This window comes from Penaeus monodon, chromosome 30, assembly GCF_015228065.2.
Source record: "Penaeus monodon isolate SGIC_2016 chromosome 30, NSTDA_Pmon_1, whole genome shotgun sequence".
NCBI classification, from domain to species: Eukaryota; Metazoa; Arthropoda; class Malacostraca; order Decapoda; family Penaeidae; genus Penaeus; species Penaeus monodon.
The window spans coordinates 21,994,734-21,997,634 of NC_051415.1; the positions used below are offsets into that span (position 1 = coordinate 21,994,734).

General features: G+C 48.0%; 1 protein-coding gene across 1 annotated transcript in view; it reads left to right on the forward strand.

The window, feature by feature from the left end:
- Positions 1–2,482, forward strand: part of LOC119592626 (follicle-stimulating hormone receptor-like) — a gene marked incomplete at its 5' end in the record, with an annotated part of 23,693 nt that extends 21,211 nt beyond the window's left edge. The window contains 2 exon segments of the mRNA XM_037941521.1: positions 1–83; positions 439–2,482. The exon segment at positions 1–83 is cut by the window's left edge and continues 112 nt beyond it. Coding sequence (XP_037797449.1) covers positions 1–83; positions 439–2,285 — 1,930 coding nt within the window.
- Positions 2,483–2,901: the final 419 nt, after the last annotated feature.

Consider the following 2,901-nt stretch of genomic DNA (forward strand, 5'->3'; position numbering starts at 1 on the left):
CGCCGCCTACGCCAAGATGGACGTCCCTAGGTTTCTCGTCACCAACCTTGCCATGGCGGATTTCTTCATGGGGGTCTACTTGGGTAGGTCATGTTAATGCGACTTTGTCATCATCAGTAATGTCTCTACGGTGGCCATCTTTAAATGTGTCACTGTTAGAGCGCAATGCACTTTTTGCATTCGTGGGAGGTGAATTGTTTCACCCAGGTAGATTACTAAGTGTAATCAGTATCTTACTTATTTTCTGCAATTTTTTTCTCTTCAGTAATCTATACATTTTGCCATAGTTAATAACATCTTATTAACTGCCTCCGAAACTGCCATATTTTTGCAATGTCAGATATTATTGTGGAATAATCAGATAATTGTTAACGCATTTTAACATAATGTTTTTTTTTTCTATATTGTAATTGTTTTTACCATTTTATTTCTACGCAGGCTTCCTGGCTGTAGTCGATGCATCCACTTTGGGAGAGTTCCGCATGTATGCAATCCCCTGGCAAATGTCGCCCGCCTGTCAAGTGGCGGGATTTCTGGGTGTGCTGAGTTCAGAGCTGTCCGTGTATACGTTGGCCGTCATTACGCTGGAGAGGAACTACGCCATCACCCATGCCATGCACCTGCAGAAGCGTCTCTCCCTGCGGCAGGCGGCTTACATCATGGCAATAGGCTGGGTGTTTGCGCTGACCATGGCCCTCCTCCCTTTGGCTGGGGTTTCTGACTACCGTAAATTCGCTGTCTGTCTGCCCTTCGAGACGGACGGTGCCGGTCTTGGCTACGTAGTGTTCCTCATGTTTATCAATGGCGTGGCTTTCCTGATTCTCATGGGGTGCTACTTCAAAATCTATTGTGCTATCCGGGGGTCTCAGGCCTGGAATAGTAATGACTCCAGAATTGCAAAGCGCATGGCACTCTTGGTGTTCACCGACCTCATCTGCTGGGCGCCCATTGCGTTCTTCTCTCTTACAGCAGCTTTCAACTTGCAGTTAATTTCACTTGAAGAAGCAAAGGTGTTTACAGTATTCATCTTGCCCCTAAATTCCTGTTGCAATCCATTCCTGTATGCACTTCTAACAAAGCAGTTCAAGAAGGACTGCGTCATGCTCTGCAAGACCATTGAAGAGTCCCGCGTGACCCGAGGCATCGGCCGCTGCCGCCACTCGTCAAACTTCAGCAATCGCCAGACGCCCGCAAATACCAACAGCGCCATTGATCAGTCCTCGCAGGGGGAAAAACAATGCTGCAATTGTAAGGGGAAACAGGAAAAGAAACGTTCTCGCATGTCCATCACCTCACTGAAATATTTGCTCTGTAACAAAGGAATGGAAGAGCTAACTTCCTCGAGCGACATGAGTTACCAGGCTGGAGGCAGCCCTCACCGCGGGCCCCGACATGCATCGCTCTCCAGTGACACTTACAGCAGTTCGTGGTCCGACACATGGCGGCGTGGACGGGGCCCTACCGTCCTCAGGCTAATGGATCGCCGACGGCATAACTCCTGGGCAGCTACGCACAAACCCTCGCAAGAAAGCAGCCTGTCCTCTTCACGCCCCGATTCCTCTGCAACGACGGCTTCTACCGCTACCTGGCGTATCTCCAGGTCTTCAGTCTCCTCTGACACTTCGAACGGCAGCGGACGGTTCAAGACGGGCGAGACGCGTCTGGGGTCCATACGGGACCGGCGGGGTGACGGCCGACAGTTTGGTGTTGTTCGTCAGCAAAGCCAAACCCAGCTCCTGAAGGAAGCAGTCCCCGCAACTCGACCTCCGACTGCGCGTCCAAAACCCCGCTTGCAGCGGCAGGCTGCCATGGAGCGAGAAACCTACACACCGGGGAAGGATGTACTGGGTGTAGACGCGCCTCCCTGCCCCCTCCACCTCCGTCCTGACAACCTGTCGTGTGTGTATGAGCAAGAGAGCCAAGACGAAGAGAACCAGATACCCAGCAGAACCGTCTCTCCTAACCTACAGCCCCCACTTCTTCTGGCCCCTGGCACGCTGGCGACATCCGATGAGAACAACCGCACAGAACCACTGCAAGAAATCAGTCTAGTCCCACCTGCTGTCAGTTCCCCTTCCCGCTCCCTTCAGTCGCCCCAGCCAGACTCTCCTCCGGAGGGAGACGAGGAGTCCCCAGCCGTGGCAGCAACGGAGACAACGGCGCTCATGAAGCCTGATGCGAATGCCGAAGAACCCCAACACGAAAGTCCTAAATCCCCGAGCAAGGTTCTGGAGACTCACTTCCCGCTGGACATCCCTGTACATGAAACTCGACCCTTGATTTAGTGTCTAAGATAATTTCAACTTTTCCACAGAAAAGTTTCTTTGGGTAAGAACCTAGTGAGCGATGCAATCGACAATGCCAAAGAATCGTAGTGTAAGTCGTAAATGTGGTAGGTATTTGTATAATATGTCTTAACATTTTATTCTTATTTAATGATACTATGTTGTTCAGACGGAGCTAATAAATTATTTACATTTCACTTTTCTTTCTTTATCAAACATGCTTTGCTTATCAGAATTCATGGGAATGAAAATTAACTGTTAGGAAAGTCTGAAAAAAAGGTCACCTCAAGAAATGTTCATGACTTTATACTGCATGTTTTAATACAAATGAAAATTATTACTCTCAACAATCACAAACCCAGCGTCTTTCCTCGAAAAATATTGGTTATTAGCAGTCTGTTGTCATTAATCACTGTTAGATTCATACATAAACAATTAATAAACGAAGCAGATCTCCAACCAAGGACAATGAATGAATAAGTGTTTCAATTGATCAACGAATTTATAGAAATGGAAAAAATCTCCAAGACAAGTTACAAGTTATGATAATTCACATCACCTTCATCAAAGAAATATGAAGTGATTCGCTTCCTCACTTAAACATGAGACTGAAGGA